Raw genomic sequence first — 23,581 nt, 5'->3', positions numbered from 1 at the left:
TGAGTGAAGAATGAAGGCAGTGAAAGCTGTGGAAGATGCCTGGGAATACCCATGTAAGAAAAAATCTCCAAGGCCAGTCCATACAGGTAGGCAGGGACACCCTGACAAGTCCAAGGTAGAAGGGATATTTGGACAGAGCCTGGAAAGGGAGCCCCTAGATCATGCATAACCGTCAGCCCACAGCCTTCTGCAGCCACAAGGCCCAAAGCAGCCTGTGGTCAGAAGAGCCACCAGCAACAGAGCCCAGATCATACCAAATGCACAACTGACGGTTACCCAGCAAACTCAGAGGGCTGCTTTGGGAACATCTCTAACCAAGAATGGCCCCATGGAACCAGCTATAATCCTCCTAGATCCCTTTAATCCTCCCACTTAAGGTTTCTCATACTTGGGATGGAAAATTACAGCACAGCTCAGGACCACCAGAACGTGCCAGCACCCCTCACAGGAAGATGGTCACTAGCAGCATGTACTGTGTGTGAGGCACCGCGGGGATGGCATGACCATCCCCAGCTTGGTCAAGCTGCTCTCTCTGAAGCTAGAGTGGTGGGGGAGCACGATCGATCCATAAAATGGGAGAGTGGCAGGAGATGTAGATGGCAGCCAAATGAGGAGGGTGGGACAGGCCAGGGTGGTCCCCAAGGAGGTACCCCGAGCACAGAGCTCAGGCAGGGTACGCCGTCAGTCTTGAATGGTCCTTTCACATGGCCATTTTAATGCCAGAGTCATTTTGATAAAGCCTGAAAACAAATTTTTTCTCTTTGCCCCTTTCCCATTTCCAATTCACCCCTGCCTTGGCTATCTGGTGTCCTCCGCTGAACAGGGGACAAAGCCAGACTGCCCCAGAGACGGGGGTAGAGGGCTCTCTGACTCCCAGATTTCTATGATTTTTTTCTAACAGTGGGAGAGGAAAACTAGGCCGGGCACATCAAAGCCTCCGAACAAAAGCCGAAGGTGGAAGTTGTCTTTATTTGGGTCCCCATGGCCGGGAGGAGGCTAGGGTCCTGGTGTCCACACTGCTAGGCCCTCTCTGAGGAGCCCACAGTCCTACAGCAGCACAGCAAAGCAGGGACCGCAGGGACCGCCGCAGTGCTGCCAGAATTCGGCAGCTTGGCACTAGGGGGCTCTGACGCACAGCACCTTTCCCCTCAGCGGAAAGCTACACCCGTCTCAATCAGGAGCAGGGGCGGGGGGCCCTCTGAGGCCACCTGCTAAAATCCTCCATCATTCACACAGCACTGGGAACAGGGCCCGGCCACAATGTTCAAAAGGGGTCAGTGACTTCCAAGGCCCCCGAGAATCACATGCCAAGACGGGGTTGGGGCATTCTTACCTTGTCCTCTGCTCTCAGCCCGAGTCATGGCTTTGTGCCCCATGCAAAACCCAGATCCGGAATGGCTGACTTGGGAAAACCAACCAAAACGATTGTTTATCCTGTGCGTCCACCTGGGCAAACATAGAACCAACAGCTAGTGACGACGACAGCTAGGTTTCCCGGGCACTTACCACACGCCCAGCTGTACTCTAAATCCTGTGTGCGCAGATTGGCTTGAATCCTAAATCCTGAGCCATGACAAAGCTATCAGGAAGGCATGCGGAGACCGCCAGTCTAGCAAACCGCAGGGGAGAAGGGCGAGCACTGGAAACCTCAGCCCAGGGCGCTCGAACTGAAAAGCATTTCCAACATACCTCCGCTGAGGCGAGCCATGAGGAAGGGCACAGATACCGTGAAGGTAAGCTCTTCTCAGCCTCTCCTCGTCCCGTGTCACAGGCTCCGGCCTAGTGCGGTCAGAGGTATCTTTATCGTTGCCCGACAGGAACAGACTTATTCGGCATTGAGAGACACTTCCCAGTTTTAGTACCCTGCCTTTTCAGGGAGGAAGGAGCAGCTTGCCTCCGGCTAAGGGGCAGGAGAGCCCAAGGCAGATTCCAGGGTGGAGGCCGCTCCCTGGCCACCAGCACCTCGCCACAGGTGACCCTGGCTCCACCTGGCTCCTGTCCTATCCCACTCTGCCTGGCTGACCTAGCTGAAGCCTACGCAACCTCTACCTCTACGCTCCTTCAGGGCCATCCCCGCCTGCACTCGTCACCTCCCTGCAACATTGATCACGCTCCTCCACAGCGTGAAGCGGACGGGCTTTGGTGGGTACCTGATTTCAAACCAACCTAGCTGCTAGGGCCTTCATAGCAGCTTTTTGGGACCCAACACCTTCCAGCCCCACCCAGCACTACAGGACCACAGACCTGAGTATTTCCTCACCGACTTAACGATTACTAGACAAGCTGTGACACAGGCCTCCAACAGGGGATGTAGCAGTTATGGGAAGACGACAAATTCAAAATAAGCATAAAGTGTTGCAAAAATGTTAGCTCATAATGTTAACTGAAGATGGTCTCTTTTCCGTGGCAGAAAAACAATTTTCTCTCTCCCAACCCCTAACAACTCAAAAAAATTTTTAAATTCTTATGATTCAATTCACAACATAATTCTCCATTATTAACCTCAAAAAAGGAAGAAAAAGCGTCAGCAACGCAGGTCCCATTTAAGATGCATGTTTTTATTGAAGTTAAAAAAAAAAATTTGTAACCAGACAGAGTAAAGTAGACAAGAATGTTATAATCTGACTATATAATATCTTCTCATTCTTGGAGGATCACTAAAATATAACAAAGGATTGTTCTCTATGCTAATTATAAGGTTGTCCAGTTAAACCATTATTTGGTATCTTCAACAGGTTAACCTCTTAACTATTTAGAGTTTCTTCTCAGAAACATTCATATATTATACAGGAAACATTCATAGTTTATTTGGGAAACATTCATATTTTATACAGGATGTACAAGTTTAAGACGAGACGATTTAAAAAAAACAAAACAAAAAACCACACAATTGTAGCCGCAACACCATCCTAGCTGCATTGTGGGGATTATGTTCAGTCTGTTGTCCACTATATACAACTGGATTTAATAGTGTTATTTACAGAGGGGCCAAAAGCACTCATCTAAGGTAAAGGCGCTCGGGTTTAATGTGCACTTTCATAGCCCTATGAAAACACAACCATTATATACACTGTAAACACCACAGGGCATGAAATCCATCTCCAACCACAAACTTCAATCGCACAGATCAAGCATACAAGGGCTAAGGTAAGGTGCCTGACTTTTCCTTTGTAAGCATACTTTTCATCCGAAGAGTGCTGCTCTTCTTTCCATAGGACACTATTCACTTATTTCAAATATGGTGCCAGTGCTTAAAACATTTCTGGGACCCTTTTTTGGGGACTGCCTGCATAGTCTGCGATGAACTCTTCTGAACGTCCTGGATGGTGGCAAGTCTTTGTCCTTTGAGGATGGATTTGATTTGGGAGAACAGGCATATTCACAGCCAAGTGAATCAAACCGTGGGATACCACCCTGGGCCAAATGGGAGGCGCCACTCTAAAGCAACGAGACCAATTTCCTTGTATAGCTCATAAAGCAAGAGTTTAAAAAAAAAAAAAAAAATGCCTGAGCAATGGCAGTCCTGATGGAGTAAGTACAGATTCTCCTAGAGTGCGGGCTCGGAGAGGCAACCTTCACTTGAATGGTAGATCTAGGTGGTGGCTTGCAATTTTAAAGATCAGTCCTTTTGTCGCCTCTCACACAGATTTAGTATTCCTCTTCAGTTTCGGTCCCCTTTGCTTTCTTATGGATTGCCCGATTGAAGGTGTGGCAAGCAGGGACCCAGCGATTGTCATGAAGCCCCAGCTTACAGCCGGGGAAGCCCTTCTGAGACCGGTGGCAGCACATCCAGTACCCTGGCCCGTAGGGCAATGCCTGGCAGTAGGGCTTGGGGTGCCACCGGCACAGGGACACATCCCCTTTCACGTATTTCTTCTTGCACTGCTTGCAAGGGTCCTCTCTGTATCGTGGATCTCGCACCCAGCGGGAGTCTGCCGGCCTGATGTTGTAGTATTCAATGATAAACTTGAAATAGCAGCAGGTACACTTGAGAGCCACTAAGCTCTTGGTGGGAAGCAGCCTGAAGATTTTCACCAGGAGGTGGTGGGGCAGAAACGCCATGTACTGCTGAGGCTCCAAAAGCTGCTGGATTTTAAACCTGGTCTCCAGAAAGTCATGAGACACTTGCTTCTTCCCACCGGCTGCCTCCAGCACCGGGAATGCACTTTCCACCGGAGATGCTGGCAGGACGAAGGCATCCGCGGGAACCCTTTCTTCCTCTGATGCACTGTCACCCTCCGCAGCATCGTGAAGCCGGCCGGCCTCAGCGGTCCCCCTTGTGCTTTCACTCAACTGCGAACAGTCTGGCTGGCGCTGACCAGGTGGCAAAAAGAACAACATCCCCGGAAGTGGGTCTTCGCAGGGCTCTGAACGAGAAGGCTGGCCTTGCTCTACCTTGGACACAGTGATACTAATGCACAAAGATCCCCTTCTTCTCTGATCAGGACTCTGGCTAGTAAGCGGCGCGAGCTCTCTCCTCATACAATCAACAGCATCGGTGGGCAATCCAATGGCTTGAGAGCAGGCGTGAGGAGGAAAAGGCGAGCCGGCAAGTTCCTCTGTCATTTCCACATCATATCTATCGCCGTTTTTCATAGCAGTGTGCTGATCTGGCTCAAATTTTGCACCGTCCGTGAGGAAATTCACACTTGCTGGCAATGGGGGACAGCCCCGAGGAGCACTGTCCCAGGCCTCATTTCCCTTAGGAGAACAACGGTCAGCTCTTGAGGGGCCACAGTCCACAGATACAGACCCCACAGGATTCCCCTGAGTGTCTGGTGCCTCCAAGGCGCCTTCGTTTGTTTTGCCTTCATTAGCCTGAGTGCCATTTGCAAGCAACACCCGGCCCACGTTCCGACGGAAGCTGTTATTCCTCGAGAGGCTCCCAGGCTCACGCTGGCTCTGCCGCTTCAGGCACTCAGACTCCAGCCTGGCTACCATGTCAAGGACACGGACTGGCTCACTCTGTGGTTCCCCAACCTCAGGATTTCCTCTCTCCGTGGATTCTTCACAAGCTCCGGGAGCAGAAAAGGGCTCGGAGGCTGGGAGCACACCTCGGCACTGCCCAGGAATCCTCCCCACGGCAGGTGAGTTAGTGCAGTTTTTCGTGCAGGTAGCTAGCAGGGCACTGGCTCTCTGCTCAAGGAAGGCGACCATCTGTATGACCGACAGAGGCCTCCCGGCATAGATGCCGTCGCCACTGTCACTCACATAATGCACAGAACAGTGCTCGATGCCACACGCAAAGGGCTCAGGCTGGTGGCACCTGCTGTTGACTTCCCTCATCCTTTCTAACTGTAGTTTGGCTTTTTTAAGATCCCCTGATTTTTTCCTTCTTTTAGTAGCTCTCCCATCAATATCCCAGGAGCTTTTTATTTTCATAGATCCTATCCTATTGCTACACTGGTGGGCTGCAAAGAATGCAATTTTCTCCTTGGTATTTCCTGGTTTCACAACAGCCCAGATATCAAGCGGCCCTTCCCCTTCTTCACCCTGGTGGATTGTTGCAGATGGTGCATTCTTCTTGGTTTTAACATTCAAGCTGCTCTCTATGGGACTCTTCCCACTCATGCTGCACAGAACATTTGGAGAAAGAATCCCAAAAGGCTTTCGAGATGATGCTTTACCAAGAGAGGGTGAAGGAAAGACACTTGGTTTCACGTAGCTAGCTTTGCATTTCTCATGATCTATAGCTTCTTGGTGGCTCATAGGAGTTTTCAGAGTTTCCTTGCTGATTTCCAGAGGTCGCACTTTCTTCTGGAGTTTCCAATATGGCTTTAGGTGCATAACAGAGGCTCTACAGGAAAGAAATACATATTTGATTAAAATAGTACTTTTGTTTTTAGAAAAGTTAACATATAATCTTCTGACCGTTCTAGCAAGTAATAGAAATATTTTGTCAGTTCATTAAATCTTTACCATACCAACTCTCATTTCAGCTAGTTTTTAATGTACAGATCAAGAATCACAAGAGCAAAACAACCACTTTCCGTGGTGTATAGGCCAGAAAATAAATTGGTAAATTTGAAGCTGAATAGACAGTGAATTTCAGAAACTGACATTAGTTAACATTCTACACATAAAATTAGTCCTTTAAATGTTAAAAATAACTTACTGAAAACCTCCAAATACAAGGTGAACTGGCCAGAATCCCTAGTAGACTGACCCTATTTCTAAGTCATCATGGCTAGCATTTTATTGGCTGCAAACAGTCTATCAAAACGTCGTACTGCTTTCTGTGCTATTCTCTTACTGTTGAATATTTTAGATGTTTATACTTTTTCACCTGTTTGCTTATATACTGTGCCCATCTACTAGTCTTGATTTTTTTTTAAGATTTTATATATTTATTTGAGAGAGCAAGAGATCACGCGCACATGCGTAAGCAGGGGGAAGGGCAGGGGGGAGAATTTCAAGCAGACTCACGCTGAGTGGGGAGCCTGACACAGGATTCGATCTCATGACCCTGAGATCATGACCTGAGCTGAAATCCAGAGTCGGACGTTTAACCAGCTGAGCCACCCAGCTAGGGGTCTCTAGTCTTGATTTTCTAAATCATCTAATTGTTTAAGCTCTTAACTGTCAAATTTCCTCCAAATACCTTAAATCAAATACAGAACTGTTCCATAATCCTTAAGTCTCAAAACCATTTGGCACTAGTTCAGAAAAACAATGCCCTGTTTTGTTCCCTGACCAAGGCTGGAGGAGATGGGAGCCATCTTAGAAATCAGAAAGATGATTACATGCGATTGCACACATTTACATGTGTGTTTTAGTCCTTGCTGTATCATTAATTAGCTAGAGTTGGTGAGTTTAACTTGGACAAGTCACTTCCTCTCTGGGTCTGACTTGAAATGTTGACTGAGGAGTTGGAATACTAAATTATCTAATGATCTAATCAATTTTTACAGTAAAATAGCCATTGTTAGCAGAACACTGTGCACTGAGAAAAGTGTTTTGTAGGGATGCCTGGTCTCCTACAAAATAAACCTACAGACAAAAATAAACAACTGCAATCAGAGGTTGGTGGCAAGAGCCCCCACAAGTCTAGCAAGTAATAGAAACATTTCCCTACTCTCACTCATGGGGACACCAGTCTAGGACATACATATTCGGCAACTCAGCATATTCCTTTATCATTCACCTTACAGCATTTAGTGATTGCCTGCAACGTGTCAGGCTCTACGATAATTGCTTTCAAATATTAATTTTAATTGTCAAGGATGAAAGTGATCATCCAGGACAAGTTTGTTCACCTTTCAACTCTTACTTCCTTGAGTCTGGGCTTAGCTAAAAGAAGAAACAGGAATATGAATATTTTCTAGCTAGGTGATGAGAAATCTTGCATTTAAGACAAAGTATCTTTTCAAAGATATCCCTGAAATAGATCAGATTGGTTTGTTGATGATCTTTGGTAATTTCTATCCTAAATCTGCGATGTTCCCCCCTTTCCTGCACTATATCATTTTTAATAGTTTTCTATCATTTATATAGTCTTACAAAAAGACCCACCGAGACTTCTTCAAGAATAAGATGAATATATAGGAATAAAATAGATGAATGAATAAAAAGAGACACATCTAGCGCTGTGTCAACGATTTTCTGGTTTTTCATATTCCCTTCAACCATCCTTGAAGTGAAATCAAAGAAATGAAAAATTCAATAAGTTCTCACATAATGATCTCATTACAGAATGTCTATGAATAAATTTAAACTTCAGCAATGTGTGTGCCATTCTGCATTGCACAATATGTTCTCTTCGCCTTCTTCCCCCACACATTATTTTAGGTGCTATTATTGATAGGCAGGGGCATTAAGAAGAAACTAATGTAAATATGGAAGGCTTTTGTTTGCATTTATTAACCTGTGAAGTCAGCTCAACTGACACATTGGTAGTGGACAGGGTTTTAGCAGGATTAAAATAAGAGATGATCCTAGGGAACAGAAGTGAGGGAAGGTACAACTGGGAAGGAGAAAAGCCAGTGAGGTCATTTGATGCAAACAGGGTGATTGCTGGAGGGTAGGGGACGAGTCTGTGGGACCCCTGAAGGAAGCACAATGATTAGGCATGGGCTCCTGTCCCCTACTTAATTAAAGGTTGGCCAGGATATCAACCTCCCTCCTTCCTTTGCTGGGCTTGAAGGTCCTGAGGCAGAAAACAGAAAAGTGTTGGCAAGACTTAGAGTGCTAAGTGAGAAACTGGAAATCTGAGTTTGGGTTGAAATCAGTGGTAGACCACAAGGATATGATGCAGGGCACCAGGGGCATCTGCCACAAAACCTGTAAGATAGCAACTTTACATCTCTAACAGATTACACCACCACACCCCCATAAACACAGACAGGCACTGTGGAAAGCTCCAGCCAGGTTTCCATGGTTGCCAATCTCTTCATCACAATTGTACTTTAAAGTGCACCATAATAAAGTCCTGCTTTCTTGCAATTAAATAAAATGATGGGCTCTAGCACCTACCTACACATGAATGTTCCTTAGACAATCAGAAATATCCTTGTAAAAAATTAAGATCCCTGGGCCCAGTGAATCAGAATTTCTGGGATTGGATCCAGAATTTCTGCTGTTTTTAACCTTTAGATTTAAGTTGGATGGGATTTAAGGTCATGTGTTAGATCTGCTGTAAGAATGCCAGTGGGGTTCTGGATTTGGGCTGAGGGGTGAGGTGGAGCTGCCCAACAGAAAGCCCTGCAGGTGGTCCAGACCCAAGCATCTACTCTAACAGCTGGTTAAAGACCCATTTTCTTACTTGTTTTTTTCTCTTTAAAGCACAGAAAAAGTCAATGGCCCCTTTATGGCCAAATTTCCTCTTTAACTCCCAACTCCTCAGTTTGACACTGCTTTTTCCCAGCTATCTTCTCTTCTTCCCCAGCCTTAAACGTCCATGTTCCTCAGTTTCTTCTTTTTCTAGACCATTATTACTCAGGCTACATAGGTAAGTGCTGTCTTGTAGTTCTAACAACCATATACTGATGACTCTCCAGTGGTGTGTTCTCCCAAACTTCATATCCTATTGCCTGCCTCACAGACATAGCTGGATGTCAGAATCTCAAGAATCAACACACCTAGTTAATGAAAGCATCAAGCAGACCTAGCCAATCAAGCCAGAAAGCTGGGTCACTTAAAGATTCCTCCTCCCTGGCTCATATCCAATCACTAGGTCACTAAAATGCTCCCTCTTCTTCATTTCTGGCTCCAGTGCCCTAGTTTAAGCAGCCATCTTATCTCTGCTACATGATCGTTACCCTTAAGAAAGCCTAACCTCTTTATCAATGGCATGCAAAGTGGAGCCCACCCAGACAACCTATCAGCTTCATTCCTGCTTTGCCCTACTCTACTCTACTTCACACTTCGGGAGCTTATGCACAGAACCACTACCTATAGGACCCAGTAGTAGATGAAGGCCAATCATAGCACTTAAAAGTGATGCAAATTTTAAAGCAACCAGAACCATAAAACTAACACAACAGCTTCAACACTGTTTTCATACTAACTACCACTCATTTCCTACTATCTATTTATTGTCAGAAATTTACTGAACACTCTGGGCTGGATATTACTGGTGCAATCATGAGTAAGACATAGTCGCTGCCCTTAAGGAGACAGAAAAGTCAATAAGCAATTACAATAGAATGTGATGTGTGTTTATAAAGAGAATATGGGTGCTGGGAGAGCCCATGCAAGGAGGTGGGGGAGGACAACACACGGAAGGAAGGGGTGTAGGAAGGGACGAGAGGGAACCACCAGCACCAAGCTTAGTCTTGAGGGTATAGACATAAGTTAGAGAATCCCTGATTTTCTAAACTAAGCCCTAAAGGAAGATACACAAAGTCCTAAGAGGTTCAAAAGTAAATGATGCTTTTAGGAAACTGAGGTAAGTGAGAAACAGTCTGGCTAAGGTGCTGTGAGCAGAGAGACAATAAGTAAATGTATTAATAAGCAACAACAGACAGGAACTTTAGTTGCTGATTTTAAGTGGAGGTTGAGGGAGAGGTGTCAAGGATGGGTCCTCAGCTTATGGCTTCAGCAACTGGATTAGGAGGGGTACCTTTTAGTGAGATAGTGAAAAAGGTGGCTAAACAGATTTGGAGCAGGGGAAGAGAGGTAAGTTTGATTTTAAAAAGTGTTGCCTGACAGGTATCTAGTAGGCAGACTGACACAGGTCTGGCCAAGAAAAATTGAAGGAGATCCCTGGTGACCCCACTATAAGAACTACAACGGGTGAGCAGGGCAGAGCCAGAAGTAATGATGAAGGAGTGACTGGAAGGTGATAAAGTGAACCTTAGCAACCCATTCACAAAGCATGGCTGTGAAGGAGAAAGTCTTTGTATGTACCTGTCACCTTAATCCTTTCCAGGAATAAGGTGAGATATAACAATGAATCAATTAAAACTTGAACAACTTTCCTCCACTGAAGGCCAAAATTGTTTTCAAATAATTCCACTATGCCTTTTAGACTCCTTAACTTCTGTTTTCAGCTTTTTTTTTTTAATTATTTATTTATTTATTTGACAGAGACACAGCGAGAGAGGGAACACAAGCAGCGGGAGAGGGAGAGGGAGAAGCAGGCTTCCCACCGAGCAGGGAGCCCGATGCAGGGCTCGATCCCAGGACCCTGGGACCATGACCTGAGCCAAGGCAGACGCTTAACGACTGAGCCACCCAGGCGCCCCTGTTTTCAGCTTTAAAAAGCTGGGTAGAACTCTCACCTTTAAACAAAGTATACAATCCCAAAATGGAGCCATGGAAGAGAATTTAACTTGGCTTAGAAAAAAAAAGTGCTCGGATAAATCCCAAAGTTGAAAGAATCATACTAATTTTGGTCTATGGAGGGATAAACCTGATCAATGACAATGGCAACACGGGGTCAGAATAGGAGAAAGGATGAGATTTCTCCTAGTGCTAATAATAGGCTTAGTGCTAACAGGAAGCCTAAAAATCAAAAGCAGATGCCTGTTTTCTAACTTGTCACTCTTAGTGGATAGCCTTGCCTATCAAAACAGGTTAGAAGATAAGTTATTTCCTGTTTCTTTCTGCTTCATTAAAGGTACAGGAATGCACTCCAAAAAAGAGTCCACTTTTATTAGAATAGTAAGGGGAATGCCTGGGTGGCTCAGTCCATTAAGCGTTTGGTTCAAGTCATGATCTCAGGGTTGTGAGATTGAGCCCCATGTCACGCTCCATGATCAGCAGAGTCTGCTTGAGATTCTCTCCCTTTCCTTCTCCCTCCCCCTCTGCCCCTCTCTCCATGCACCCACATTCTCTCTCTCCCTCTCAAATAAAATCTTAAAAAAAAAAAAAAAAAAGAATACTAAGAGCCACTCTTCCTTTACAAAAGGCCAGAGGAGGGGCGCCTGGCTGACTCAGTCGGTAGAGCATACAACTCTTGATCTCAGGGTCGTGAGTTCAAGCCCCACATTACGCGTGGAGCCTACTTAAAAAGGCCAGAGGAATTAAAACAGACTAGTCCTTGAAGATCATTCCCATGATACCTTTAGAGGGGATAAAAGTATACAGTAAATAAATTCAGTTTCTTTAAAAATGTAAAAGCTTCCAGAGAGGGGCACCTGGGTGGCTCAGACAGTTAAGCATCTGCCTTTGGCTCAGGTCATGATCTCCAGGTCCTAGGACAGAGCCCTAGGATCGAGCCCAGGATCCAGCCCCACATCTGGCTCCCTGCTCAGCAGGGAGTCTGCTTCTCCTCTCCCTCTGCTTCTCCCCCTGCTCCTACTCTCTCTCTCAAATGAATAGTCTTAAAAAAAAAAAAAAGCTTCAGAGAACATCTTAAAACCAATTTCTTTTTATGATTAGCAACTCCAGCAGAATACTGCATGTATACATAATGAAATCTTTGTTTTTGCAAATGAAGCAATAAAGCTCTTAGAATGACTTTTGAAGCCCCACAGCTAGATAGTGTAGAATGAGGTTAAGAGTCTCCTGGATCGATTTTCCTTGCTACAAAACAAACAAAAAATATAAAAAACCTAGGTCCAATTATGACACAAATAAAATTAAATAATCCTGACAGCATCTATTCAAAGAGCTTTTTATCTTTCAAATTGGGTCAGTTTTTCTTCAGTGACACATAAAACCTCTACACAGAACTGTGATGAACTAAAGCAGACATACCATATCACATAAGAAGCCATATAATCTAAAAGCATGTAGAAACTACTTCCATGGCTGTTAAAGTAGAAAAAGTGCCAAGACCAGGAGGATGGGAATACAGGTGGAGACAAAAGAAAGGACTTCCGTTCATAAGCCTCTAAACGCTGACAGAATGCATCCAACTCCCACTGAGTGCCTTAACAACAACAACAACAAAAACCTGAACTAAGCCGGAAAAGACAGTGATTCTCAAACTGAGCTCCAAGCTCCAAAATATTGGGGGGGCGGGGAGGGGGGGCTAACATTCTGGAGGGAGGGAGTTCACTCCTTTTTTTCAAAGAACATTCTCTAAAGCCATTTTGTGGGACCTTTGACCTTTGCCTCAGGAGGGCTGGATGGTTAATAATGCACAATTTAATGGAAAAATTCTTTACTGTCTGTTAAAAGATACTGAGTAATACAGAGATTAGCCTTTGGAAGCACATGCATAGTTTTCCAGAACTCACTGCTCACAGCTTTCATCATTCTTAGAATTCACAATAATTCCCCCCACCCTTGGAAGTCAGTTGAATTTCTGATGGAGTTTCCTTACAATAGGGTGGCTGGGGGTGCCTGGGTGGCTCAGTTGGTTAAGCGACTACCTTCGGCTCAGATCATGATCCCGGAGTCCTGGGATCGAGTCCCACATTGGGCTTCCAGCTCAGTGGGAAGTCTGCTTCTCCCTCTGACCCTCTCCCCTCTCATGCTGTTTATCTCTCTCTCTCTCAAATAAATAAAATCTTTATGATAGGGTGGCTGGGCAGGGGGTAGCCAGACCCTCCCCATGCTGTCTGAGGCTCCGGGGTAGGAGCAGAAACAAAGTTTAAGGCTGAGGTTGCCACTATGTCCTGCATGCAACAACCTGGAAAATCATGTTAATCAAGAAAACAAAAATCCCTCTAAACTCTGATACTGCACTCAAAAAAAAAAAAAAAAAAAAAAATCAAATGAACAAAAAATAAAATGCCTAAGCCACAGCTCTAAGGATGATGGACCTTTGTCCATTCCACAATGTTGTTGCGGTCATCAGGAGTCCTCGATCAACCCTGGACGCAGTCATCACCTGGGGTCACGAGGGAACAGGACCTCTTGCCAGGTCTCCCCACCCCTGCTTGGTGTGGGCTCCAGTGATGTCCCTGGGGAGGGGCTGAAGCACTCAGTGAGAAGGAGTGGGAAATACAGAACATACATGCTTCATGGTTGTCTAATATAGGATATGTATCATGATTAAAGACCAAACAAAGCTAACTTCCCAAGGGGGTGCCTGGGTGGCTCAGTCAGTTAAGTGGCTGCCTTCAGCTCAGGTCATGATCTCAGGGTCCTGGATGGAGTATTAACAAGTTGGGAAGGGTAGCCACCACTTTGCTCTTCTATTGTGATCACAATAGAAGCAACATCTAACAGTTTTACAATATTGCAAAATACTGAATTAGTGATCAGTTTACACGGATCCTCCTCTCCCCCTTTTCTTGGAGTCGGGAGAAAGAGGGAGAGGAAGCTAGAGAAAAGAACACTTGCTGAGGCTATTCGGATTTATTAAGCAACTGTTGCGGATAGAGACAAACTGGAAGTATTATGTTTTTGTTAAACTTACCATGTTTACATTAATCCAGTCAACAGTTTACAAAGTTATTTCCTATTGTTCCTCTGACATAATGCCAAACACCTAATTCTGGAATATCACAATTCATTGTTACCTGAACCGATGAGAAATCTACAATTTGGTAGCTCCCACTAGAATGAACATCAAAATCCAATGAAACCCAATAAAAAGTTTAGTCCCCCCAAAATCATTAATATATACTGAAAAGTACATTGAGCATTACCAAGAAAATTTCACCTCCACAGATTTTCAGATATTTAGCGTTCCTGTTAAAACCCTTATTTTTCCTATTCTCATATTTCTTAAAGAAAACAAAGGAAAAGAAAATCTCTACCCTCCCACATAGCAAAATTTTATTCCTTGAGTGACCTGATGCTTTTATTTTACTTTGAAACCAGTCATTCTTCCATATATACATTTTATATAAATTTTAACACATTTTTAAGGTAATAATTTCTTTGAAAGTAATGTAGTACTTTCAAAGAACTGATCAGAGCTTTAACATGCTTTGACCAAATATAACTTGGACATAAAGATGTCATTTCTCCTAGGAAATAAATGTTAAAGATTCTAAGGCCAGCCACAAACACAGTTCAAAAATCCATTAGGTGCCAAATAACATTTGATATGAAAAATCAAAGAGGACAGCACAAAATTTGGGGGTATATGCAACACCACGCCACAAGTCGGCCAACAGACATAGACCCTGTGTTGGGCCTTGATCTTGAGCAAAGTACCGTAACAGCCAGCTGGGGACACGCTAGCCCATTATGGGTAATGAATTAAAAAATGGCTTATCCCAGGCGCCTGGGTGGCTCAGTCGTTAAGCGTCTGCCTTCAGCTCCGGTCATGATCCCAGGGTCCTGGGATCGAGTCCCACATCAGGTTCCCTGCTTGCGGAAAGCCTGCTTCTCCCTCTCCCCCTGCTTGTATTCCTGCTCTCGCTATCTCTCTGTCAAATAAATAAATAAAATCTTTAAAAAAAGATGGCTTATCCCTCAGGATAGAAAAGAAGGGGCAAAAAAAGTAAAAATTCAGGGTAACAAGTATTAATTCATCAAGCAAAACTGTTTGCGGTAACAATGCAGACAAAAGATCTGGCAAGTGAAGACTTCTGTCAGCAGTCATGGATCGGGAGGGGAGGGGCAGGGGAATTACTTCAGAAACAGGACCTAGGGCATTTACCAAAGAAATAAAGCCCAAGCCACAGTCCTGGGCCCAGCTGTTTAGTAATTACTCTTCTTTCTAGCACATTCCCCTAGGATCCGTTGACCCAACAATGAAGTAGCAGTCTATGCACTGGCTGTTCAAAGTACACTTTGTTAAGAATTACCACTTGCAAAGAAATGAGGCTTATGGTCAAAAGAAAACTGAAAAAGTTGCTGTTCTAGGGCCTGTTTTTTGACCTCACCAAAGCCAAGTTAAATCCTGGTGTTAAAAATGAGTATTCCCAAGGAGTAAATGTGAGAAATCTACACTATACTACACACACACACACCCCCCACAAACACACATGCACAAATCATCAGGCACCAAGGAGCCCAAACGGTCTTATTATTGGACAAAAATCACATACTGGGGTTTATATACTTGTCTTAAATCTCATATAAAACTATTCCTTGAGTACACTAGAGGGTCTGTCTTCATCTTTATATCCTCATGGCCATCCAATTCTGCAGAATTTGACTAAGCCTAGAATTGCTAAAGCCAAAGAGGAAAGATGATGGATTACAAACAAGGTACACAGAACTCTCAATTACAGGGTACACTTTGGGCCTTCAGGACCAGCTTTACATAAATCCAGAATCTGACAAGTGGAGGGTTAAAAGAGCTCTTATAAGTCCTATCCTCTGAAATTCCTGGAAGTATGTATTTACTTAACATGCCTGTAATCATATTATACATAAAATGTTGTACTTTTCATCACAAGTATTTTCCATGTTATTACATGGTCTTGAAACCCATCAACTGTAAATGTGTAAGTGCCAGAATTTAATAAACTATTCCGTCCAACCCTGGAGGTTATAATGTAAACTTCATGGATGCACTCTTACGCACAGAAGATTCCCAGAAGTGGAATTCCTAAGTCAGAGTGTGAGTATTTTTATGACTGGGTATACCTTGCCCAACCACTCTCCAAAGGGTAGAGCTAATTTACATTGCCACTACCAAGAAAATCATGCCAATTTTGTGGGCAAAAGTTTTGTTGTTTAAAGTGAAAGGAAGAAAGCAATGTAGACCTAGAGATAAAAGATACAAATAAGTGAGATGAGAATAATGTTTTCACTTCTAGAATAATAGCTCTAACAGCTCTAAAATGTTTACTATGTACCACTGTTCAAAGCTCACAATCCCCCTAAAAATCTAAGAAGTGCATACTCTTATCATCTCTAATTGTAGATGAAAAAACTAAAGCAGAGGGAGGTTAAGAAACTTGCCACAGCAAGCACATCAAGGAGTCTGGATGTTCACAGTCAGGAGTCAAAGGCTATGCTCTTACCCACCACATTATGAAACGAGGAGGGAGAGCAAATGAGGAACACATGGATGGGGTATTCCATCAGCAAGCTTATCCTCAATGTCATAAATGGAGACTGAGAAGTCTGTGAGAGGAGAAAGAATTTGGGTTATGGGTTCGGTTTTGGATGTCTGAATCTGATAACCTACTTAAAATCTATTCGTTTATTAAAATATTTAACTTCCCTTTAAATGTTAGACTATACCTTGGGGCTTCAGCATGAAAAAACTGACAGAATTCCTGACCTCCTGGTAAACTTGAGAAACATACATGGATCCTTTTCATTAATTTGCAAATTTAAAAATTTGCAGAATAAAGGCAGGCATCACTATGAGCACTCAAATTTCATTTTTGGCCAAGAGAAACTTCAAAAAGTGAATGCAAATATGATAGTCTGGAACAGAGGCCTGAGTCCAGATGATATTATCAGAGAATAAGGCTGGGTTGGAATGACTGTATAGAAAACACACAGGAGAATACACACAGACTCTACTCTGGTACTGATTTATAATAGACTTATTTATAAAAATTAGTTCCAAGGGCACCTGGGTGGCTCAGTCGTTAAGCGTCTGCCTTTGGCTCAGGTTGTGATCCTGGGATCAAGCCCGGCCATCAGGCTCCCTGCTCAGTGGGAGACCTGCTTCTCCCTCTCCCACTCCCCCTGCTGTATTCCCTGTCTTGCTGTGTCTCTGTCAAATAAATAAATAAAATCTTAAGAAAAAAAAATTAGTTCCAAAGAATGAAAAATGGTAGAGAATAGAAGAGATGACATTAAAATATAACCATAGGCAAATGGGAAACTATAAAATGATCAAGAATAAGGCCAATATGAATAGGAATATTAATATCTACTATATTTGTATTTCATAGATCCTACCATCTCTTTCCAGTACTAGATTATGTGAAGCTATACACAACACTTCATCATTGCCCTAAAAATGCATTGGGGCAAAGAGGAAAAAGTAACCTTGCTATACTTTTTATTGACACTCAACTACTACCTCATCATGAGTGTGTCAGTTTGCTTGAGCTGTGATACAAAATACCACAGGCTGCATGGCTTAAACAACAGAAAAGTTACTTTTCATAGTTCTGGAGGCTAAAAGTCCAAGATCAAGGTGACAGTGTGTTTTGGGTTCTTTTTCCCCAACGCCTTTCTCCTCGGCTTGTAGATGGCTGGCTGCCTTTTTCACTGTGTCCTCAGTCTTTCCTCTGGGTACACGTGCCTTTCGTGTCTTTCTCTTGTGTTCAAAATTCCTTTCTTCTAAAGACACCAGTTAGATTAGATTAGGGCCCAACCTGTCTACCTTCTTTTAACTTAATCATTTAAAAAAAAAAGTAGACTCCACACGCAGCTCCACATGCACCTGAACTCACAACCCCGAGATCAAGACCTGAGCTGAGATCAAGAATCAGACATTTAACCGACTGAGCCACCTAGGTGCCCCCTTAAATCACCTCTTTAAAAACCCTCTCTCCTGGAGTACCTGGGTGGCTCAGTCAGTTAAGCTTCTGCCTTCATTCAGCTCAGGACATGATCCCAGGGTCCTGGGATCAAACCCTGCATTGCATCAGGGTTCCCTGCTTGGTGGGGAGCCTGCTTCTCCTTCTGCCCCTCCCCCTGCTCATGCTTTTTTTTCTCTCTCTCTCTCAAATAAGATTTTTTAAAAAAACCCATAAATTAATTAATAAATAATAAAAGCCCTCTCCCCAAATTCAGTCACATTCCTAGGTACTGGGGATTAGCACTTCAACATGTGAAAAGGTGCAGAGCACCTTGCAATTCAGCCTGTAACAATGGGGTAAATATAAGAAACTCAGGGGTTAAGGCTTGATATTTTAAGATTACATAAAAGAAAAATAACAAACTATACTGATCAGATCTCCATACAATCCAAGTTTTTTAAGAGAACACTTCAAATCATTCAAGAACTCACTGCTCCAAAAATTAACACCCGGACAATCATCTTTCTGCAATATATGTCTGGAAGGGAAAAAATGTTACCACTCCTATTAATCTCATTTGTACAAAATACAGTGGTTATTACTCTTTTTTGCAGGCACTATAAGCCCTTTAAAATTCTGATGAAAGCAAATGGATCCTCCCAGAGGAAAGGGCACATATCCACAAAGTCTGGCATGATTGCTGTTTCAGGAGATTCACAAACCACCTCCCTAAAGCTCAGCAGGGTCCACGGACTCAAGGTAAAGAGCACTGACCTAAAAGACCATTTATTATTTAAATTAAAAACTAAGTCTGGGGCGCCTAGGTGGCTCAGCTGGTTAAGCATCTGCCTTTGGCTCAGGTCCTGATCTTAGGGTCCTGGGATTGAGCCCCCTGTCGGGCTCTCTGCTCCGTGGGGAGTCTGCTTCTCCCTCTCCCTCTGCCTGCCACTCCCCCTGCTTGTGCTTTCTCGCTCACCCTCTTTTTTCTCTCTCTCAAATAAACTAAGTCTATCCAAAAATGGACCAAAATACTTGAAACTGAGATTATCTTGAAAAATACAGGATAGACAGTAACCATGTTTTTATTTAACTACTTACCAAAGGACTGAAAATAACTAATGATCAAGCAAATAATATCAAAATAAATTTTAATCCTATTAGCCAACACTACAGGTAGGCAGAAGGGAGAAGAAAGAAACATTACTTCAGAAAATTTAATTTAAAAAACCTATTGCAACTCAGCACAAAATCTTAAAAAAGAAAATAACAATAGGTAGCAATCACTAGCAAGTTTCTTGTTTATTGAAAGAAGATCCATTATTTTCTACATCCCAAACTCAAAGTCAAAGATAACTTCATGTTGTGAAATTTCAAAACCTGTCTTGTCTTCTACTATCTCTGGGCAAAGGTACTCTGACTTCCCTCAGACAGCAGCTTTGGATATGTTCAGACAATTGAGCAAAAGAGAAACTTATGTAGAATTAACTATTCCACCTGGGGAAATAATTTTATTTAATTATTTTACTAAGATGTAAACTCCCAAGGACAGGGACCCCTGTCTGCCTGATTTACCACTGTTGCCTCTGGAGCCTCAAAAATTGTTTGTTGAATTTGAATGGATGCTGTATTCTAGAGGAGACGGCCTGAATCTGGAAAATGGGGTGAGAATTTAACATCCATCTCTACTGTACAAGCACCTCAACGGGATCACTATAGCTTTGTGTTGGATTCAACATGGTATTAGTGGCAAGATGGAGCCCCAGAAAACAAAACTGCTATCCATTAAAGAGATTTATTGTACCATTATTTTCTAAAGAGATACCCAAAAAATAACTTGCTGAAGTTCCAGCTGGCAAACTGCTGAAAAACTTAAATTTTATTTCCTGGTCTATTACTTTAGTTTCCCTTCTATGTCCATTTACTTGATCAAAAGCCCAAGTTCATCTGTAAAGTGAGCTCACAAAATCCCCCAAGGAAAAGTTAAAATCAAGTTTATTCCACTGTAGATGTATCTGAAGAATAAATTCAACAACTTCTTAGCTCTGGGTAGTAAAAGATAAGTCAGCTCACCTCAAGAGCACTGAGCTTGAGCAAGATCTGAAGAGAATAAAGAAGAAAGGCAGGGCGCCTGGGTGGCTCAGTTGGTTAAGCGACTGCCTTCGGCTCAGGTCATGATCCCAGGGTCCTGGGATCAAGTCCCACATCGGGCTCCCTGCTCTGCGGAGAGCCTGCTTCTCCCTCTCCCCATCCCCCTGCTGGTGTTCCCTCTCTCGCTGTGTCTCTCTCTGTCAAATAAATAAATAAAATCTAAAAAAAAAAAAAAAAGAAGAAGAAAGGCAGTAAAATGTATGAGGGGAAGAAGTTAATTATCCGGTCACTTTCTGATTTATTGAAGAAAACCTCTTCTATTAACCTCGCCAGATATTCTTATGAGCTTCATTGACCTGGCAAAACTACTAGGCCTTCAACTACTTTCTAGTCCAGGAGCTTTAGATGCTTGCTTTAAATGAAATACCAATGAAGTGACTGGTTTTTTTCTAAACAAATTATTCCCAGAAACAAAAATATTGTCATATTATAAATATTAATAGAGCACTATTTGAAAGGTCCTCAAAGACACCAAGTGGGCCCTAGACCCTTTGATAACACTCAAATGTAAAATGTAACCGTTATGAAATGAGAAAACTGATCTACAATTATATAAAAGAAAACTGCACAATTCAAAAACCAAGATCTTTAATGAGTAATACCAAAGTTAACTGTACTAACCAGACATATTTTAGACTTTATTGCTCCTGATTCCAAACCAAGCCTAGAAATGATTTTTAGAAAATTAAGCACTTAAGCTCATTGAAAAGAAAAACTTACACAAGCAGGTAAGACTTTAAAACAGCCATTTATAGTATTAGACAGTAGGAAAGTACACACTAACTAGAATGCATATTTATCCCTCATAATTATCTCTAGCTGGGAAAAACTACCAGTGAGCAATGTAAGACAACTTCCTAACTAGATGAAACACATGGGTCTGAAGTCATTCTGCGGTAGTCAGACACCCAATATAGTATATTGCATATCTCAACACCAAATCATGTACTGTATTTTAACCACTGCTACAAAGTCAGGAAAAATACTAAATCAAAATAAATACACTTAAAGCCATTAATGCCTTAAATTAAAATTTTATTTCCTCATAGGTTTTGATTCAAAATAAATGGAAGGAATGACAGAAACATATGTTACCATTTTCCAACTTTTACTGAATTAATGGATCTAGGCATTGATTATCAGTAGCTGTTAACATCACAAACCCGGGACACAGCACATGCTCCTGATGGAGGAAAAAAAGACATTAAAAAAAAAAAAAATTCTAATCTGGTCCCTTAGAGTCAGCTACCAATTTATAGGAAACACAGGAGACACAAATATGTTAAAAATCTGAGGGATACAAAACAGTAAAACCTAGACTACAGGAAAACAGAACAAAATAAGGCTGGTTTATTCAGGCAAATTCCGAGTTAGAAAGACTGAAAGATTTTGGGGGGTGGGGGAACTCTATGCATTAAAAGAAGTTAACAAGGGGCACCTGGCTAACTCAGTCAGTAGAACATGCAACTCTTGATCTCGGGGTCATGAGTTCAAGCCCTGTATTGGGTGTGGAGCCTACAAAAACAAAAAAACCACAAAACAAAACAAAACAAACCTGCTAAAGAAACTTAAGAAACCAACTAAATACTTGGATGCTGAGCCAAACAGACATATTATAAAAATTAATATGTATGTGTGTATGTATGTTTTTTTAAGTCTTCATCTCTTAGATATACATCTTAAAATCTTTTTAGATAAAGTGATAGGATAGTTGAGATTTCCTTCAAAACAATATGGGAGAGAAGAAATGGCTGTGAGACCAAACAAGACTGGTCATGAGATGATAATTGTAGAAGTTGGGTATAGCTAAGTGCAGGTTTATGACTCTACTATTTCTGTATTTTTGTACATAACTGAGTTTTCCCATAATTACTGGTTTTTAAAAAGGATAAATAATTGGAAGCATTTGGAAAAATATGGATGAATGAGCCTAGAAATGTTCATTATGCACAAACAGGGTGAAGCTGCATAGAGTCCGATTTGGAGGAAACTGTGGAGTTCCTTCAGTGGTTCCTGGGTGAAACAGCTCCACAGGACTCATTTTAAGTCCCTCTCCACTAAGCCCCACGTTATCTGATGTATCACTCCTTCCTGGTTCAGACACGGGCCAATATAAATTCTACTCCACACCAGTTACTGAAAACTGAACAGGAAATAAATCAGAAAGCAACAAAAAAGATTAAAAAAAAAAAAAGCAAAGAGTCAAATTAAAAAGGACTGAAAGACAACAATGATCAAGACCAATCAATCCCCCCTAAAAAAGACCAATCAATCCATTTCTTCTTTTTTTAAAGATTTTATTTATTTATTTGACAGAGAGAGACACAGAGAGAGAAGGAACACAAGCAGGGGGAGTGGGAGAGGGAGAAGCAGGCTTCCCGCAGAGCAGGGAGTCTATGAGGAGCTCAATCCCAGGACCACGGGATCATGACCTGAGCTGAAGGCAGACACTTAACGACTGAGCCACCCAGGCGCCCCATCCATTTCTTATTTAAACAGACACAGCTTTCAATTCCCTCATTCTCATTCTGTAACCTAAAGGAGCAGTCTAATACCCAAATCAGCCTTATGTAGAAATGCACTTAGCTTCCATAACTTTAAATATAATTTAAACATTTCGATAAATGCATAGGAAATTTTATATCTCATTATAAATTCTTTTATAACAGTACACCCCATTACATTCACCCATGGGGAAGGGGAAAATGATAGTATTAAAATATTAATATTATTAATAATGTAGCCACTGATATTTACTAAACATGTATGTGCATTAATTTCATCTTCAGGACAACTCTATGAGATACATACAATTATGATTATTATTATTATTATCTATTCCCATTTCACAAATGTGGAAACTGATCAATTAAAGTATAATGAATTTTTTTTTCCTTAAAGATTTCATTTATTTATTTGACAGACAGAGAGAGAGAGAGAACACAAGCAGGCAGAGGGAGAGGGAGAAGCAGGCTCCCCGCAGAGCAGGGAGCCCGATGCGGGACTCGATCCCAGGACTCTGGGATCATGACCTGAGCCGAAGGCAGCCACTTAACCAACTGAGCCACCCAAGCGCCCATATAATGAATATTTTTAAATAATCAGTTATACAAGCAATTCATCTTAGAGTATTAGGGGATGAATCATTTTTTAAAATGTGCTTTATAGGGGCGCCTGGGTGGCTCAGATGGTTAAGTATCTGCCTTCCACTCAGGTAATGATCTCCAGGTCCTGGGATCAAGCCCCATGTTAGGCCCCCAACTCATCCAGGAGTCTGCTTCTCCCTCTCCCTCTGCCTCTCCCCCTGTTTGTGCTTTCTCTCTCTCAAATGAATAAAATCTTTAAAAAATAAAAGTAAAAAAATAAAATGTGCCTTATAACATTTTAAAGCTGTGTGATATAAAAATTAACAGTAAGAAGAGTCAAATGATTTGCCCAAAGTCACCAAATTAGCTGTACAGAGCTTCCTAATTACGAGTATAGTATATTTATGACGGTATTTCCTAAATCCTCAAATCCCAGTGGTTCTCCATTCTTTAAAAGGAAAATTAAGTCACAGACCAAAGTCATTTTGAGCTCATTTTAATAGAAATGTTTCTTTTGCCCAGGAAATGATCAAAGACTAAAAGATTAACTGAACATACATAAATCCAAGCTGAACAAAAAGCCAAAAGGAAAGCATTGCATACCATCAACTCCTTTAGGGC

The 23,581-nt window shown here is 42.4% G+C and overlaps 1 protein-coding gene across 13 annotated transcripts in view; it reads right to left on the bottom strand.

Moving 5' to 3' along the window:
- Positions 1-2,537: 2,537 nt before the first annotated feature.
- FBXO34 (F-box protein 34) overlaps positions 2,538-23,581 on the bottom strand; it is an 87,550-nt gene continuing 66,506 nt past the window's right edge. For 12 of the 13 annotated variants that reach the window (XM_045900915.3, XM_054513720.1, XM_054513719.1 and 9 more), the window contains one exon: positions 2,538-5,797. In XM_045900915.3, coding sequence (XP_045756871.1) covers positions 3,649-5,787 — 2,139 coding nt within the window. In that variant the 5' untranslated portion in view covers positions 5,788-5,797 and the 3' untranslated portion in view covers positions 2,538-3,648. Of the gene's footprint in view, positions 5,798-19,796; positions 20,007-23,581 lie in introns of those variants that run through there. The other variant, XM_045900918.3, reaches the window with a different exon arrangement.

Source organism: Mirounga angustirostris, unplaced genomic scaffold (assembly GCF_029215605.1).
Source record: "Mirounga angustirostris isolate CCGP_5_RB_7025 unplaced genomic scaffold, mMirAng1.0.hap1 SCAF_9, whole genome shotgun sequence".
Lineage (NCBI taxonomy): Eukaryota > Metazoa > Chordata > Mammalia > Carnivora > Phocidae > Mirounga > Mirounga angustirostris.
This window is presented reverse-complemented; position numbering and strand designations above follow the sequence as displayed.